Here is a 3,382-nt window from a genome sequence, read left to right on the forward strand (position 1 = left end):
ACAGAGTCCAGTTACTAAAGAGATGATTTGCCAAAGATGATTCCATACTTACCATTTTAAGAGAGGGAATCTATAGGACTGAGGCAACTTAACTTGCTATGAAAAAAAAAATCCCAGCGCTCAGGATTGGAGTTGTAAGTTAATGCTTAACATGATAATATTTATCCAGTTATGAATTTAGGACAAAGATGGTTTCTTTTTGTTTAATAGAATTGACTTGGTTTAGAAACTATAAATGTATGTTGAGGAATTTGAACTTTAATGCAAAAATACAAAAAAATAAAATTGATGATATTTTCAAAGTTGTGTATTTCTATTGGAGATGGTATTGCCACCAAGGTTGTAGAAATTAGTTCTTGGGGGTGTGAACAACTCTCAGATATTACAGTAGTTTGTGGTCCTCCAAAGCTCAATTCTTACATAATCTTATTCTCTAGTGTTCACTTTCCTTATTGAATTTTCTTGTGTATCGCACAAGACATACTGACATTGAATTCAGTAGAAACAGACAAAATACAGCACAATCAGTGTTATAAATCTATGGCGAATAGATGGCTTACTGGAGGACTTTCTTTCCATCATTTGCTGTGATTGCCTTTCTTCCAGATGTTGCTTATGTTTGAGCTTCAGGGATTCTGAGTATTAGGTAGACTTTGAGAATTAAATACAAATCATGTATATGTTATTATTTAATTCTACTAAATATTTTCAACACATCAACAGTTAATGTCAAATGCTGAAAAGAATAAAATGCTGACAATCTGGATGAATATGTAGCAGCTAGTGAAATTAAAAATTAGTTTATTTTTTAAAGGAAAATTAAAAGTTAAGTACACTAAAAATCAAACTTAAGAAAACAATTTCATTTTTTACCTTTAAGAAACTTATGTATGTCATCATGTTCGTATTATTATGTATATTACTAATACATTCTTAATTTGCAAATTTGAGATAATTTATATAAACAAATAGAGTGAATTAAAAGTTGCTGCTCAGAGTTAAGTTAAATGTCAAATTTTTAAAAATATAACTTTTAGTTAAATTATTTTGCCATTCCTAACAGATCAAGAAATAATAAAAGTAAACTTTATGCTTTTTCTTTTAGTGTGCAAAGTAGATATACATACAGTACATAAGGAGATATACAATATAATTGTTATTAAAATTTAATAACATTTAAAATTTAATAAAATTTAATAAAAATTTAATTTCAATTAAGAAAAAAATTTCTTAAAAGACTCTGGAGGCAGGCAAGAGAAGGGAGTGTCAATAATGACCACATACACACACAAACACACACACAAAACTGGTTGAAAAACTACTCTATACCCATGTAGAGAGTACATAAATGAAAGCAAAATCAGAAGTAGAAAGTAAATTCTGAAAATGGAAACTAGTATGTTCCCTATTTAAGACCTACACATAAAGCAAGGTCTTCAGAGAACCTAGAGCTGAAGGTTCAGAGTCACCCATCTCAACAAGTCCAACAGCATCTGCAACATCTACAATGGCTTTGCCTTTTGCTTTACTGATGGCCCTGGTGGTGCTCAGCTGCAAGTCAAGCTGCTCTCTGGGCTGTGATCTGCCTCAGACCCACAGCCTGGGACACAGGAGGACCATGATGCTCCTGGCACAAATGAGGAGAATCTCTCTTTTCTCCTGTCTGAAGGACAGACACGACTTCAGATTTCCCCAGGAGGAGTTTGATGGCAACCAGTTCCAGAAGGCTGAAGCCATCTCTGTCCTCCATGAGGTGATTCAGCAGACCTTCAACCTCTTCAGCACAAAGGACTCATCTGTTGCTTGGGATGAGAGGCTTCTAGACAAACTCTATACTGAACTTTACCAGCAGCTGAATGACCTGGAAGCCTGTGTGATGCAGGAGGTGTGGGTGGGAGAGACTCCCCTAATGAATGAGGACTCCATCCTGGCTGTGAGAAAATACTTCCAAAGAATCACTCTCTACCTGACAGAGAAAAAGTACAGCCCTTGTGCCTGGGAGGTTGTCAGAGCAGAAATCATGAGATCCTTCTCTTCATCAAGAAACTTGCAAGAAAGGTTAAGGAGGAAGGAATAAGACCTGATCCAACACAGAAACGACTCCCATTGACGACTACACCAGCTCACACTTTCATGATCTGCCATTTTAAAGACTCTTGTTTCTGCTATAACCACACCATGAGTTGAATCAAACGCGTCAAGTATTTTCAAGTGTGTTAAGCAACATCGTGTTCAGTTGCACAGGAACTAGTCCCTTACAGATGACTAAGCTGATGGATCTATTTATCTATTTATTAAATGTATATTTATTTGACTATTTATAATATTTAATTTTTTGCCCATAGAAATACATAAAATGTATACCTTTATATTGTTGATAACATAACAAAATATATTTTCTATGTTTAGTCGATGTATTATTTTGTTTAGTTTATGAAATATTTACTATAGAAAACTTCTTGGATTTGTTTATTCTCTAAGGAGAAACACCAAGCCGATTCTCCAACATGATTTAAAAATGTATGGTTCAATTCATTGATTCATTGTTATTATACTCAAGTTATAAGTACAGTACAAATTTACATTCTATAAGCCAGCTTGTATGTTGACTTCAGGTTATAGAGATGAAGATACAAATACACTTCATGCTGTCTTTTATCTTTCTTTGTGTAGGGAAAAAACCTAAAAACAAGAATAATCATTAAATCTGTTAGATAAATGATATAAGAAGAAGACCAAAAAACAGTATTTTTTTTTTCAGCAGAAGCTGGAGTAAGGCATATCAGGAAACAAAAACAAAAGCAGCAGATATCTTCTACAGTTGACTGGTAGACACATAAGTGCAAATGTGCACTGGCAATTTGATATTTCAGTCTGCAATTTTCAAGCAATGCCGTGACCTGAAACTCCAGGAACAGCAGTGGTCATGTGAGAAGTGTTTACAGAATGACAAAATGACTGAAAATTTCCTCCTGCAACTTTCAACTTTAAAGGGAGGAAAGAGCTACAATGGAAACAGATTTGGAATGGCCAAATATTAGAAGGAAAAGAGAGAATGGTGATAATAATAAATTTAAAGGACTAAAACTGCTTAGAAGAATTGATGCATTCATGCAAAATATAGAGTAGATTGAAACTGCCTGGTAATTTGGGCATTGGTGATCTTAGTGGAAGTTGATTGGTAGAATCAACCAGTTGACTGATAGACTTAATCAGTAGAAACCATACAGGAGTAGGTAGAAGAGTAAATAAGAGAAGAGAAGGTAATGGCAATATATAGAGAAAACAATTTTGAGAAGTTTGCCTTCTTGCTGATGGCTGATGTGAGACCTAGATTCTTGTCTTGCTAGTTTTAAGAATTTAAACAAGAGACACACGGCGG

General features: G+C 34.3%; 1 protein-coding gene across 1 annotated transcript; it reads left to right on the forward strand.

Annotated features, from left to right (window-relative positions):
• The first annotated feature begins 1,507 nt into the window (after window positions 1-1,507).
• IFNA6 (interferon alpha 6) lies at window positions 1,508-2,077 on the forward strand. The gene has a single exon (XM_528566.5). The coding sequence runs from the start codon at window positions 1,508-1,510 to the stop codon at window positions 2,075-2,077; it is 570 nt and encodes a 189-aa protein (XP_528566.1).
• The last annotated feature ends 1,305 nt before the right edge of the window (window positions 2,078-3,382 follow it).

The sequence above is a fragment of the Pan troglodytes genome, chromosome 11 (assembly GCF_028858775.2).
Source record: "Pan troglodytes isolate AG18354 chromosome 11, NHGRI_mPanTro3-v2.0_pri, whole genome shotgun sequence".
NCBI lineage: Eukaryota > Metazoa > Chordata > Mammalia > Primates > Hominidae > Pan > Pan troglodytes.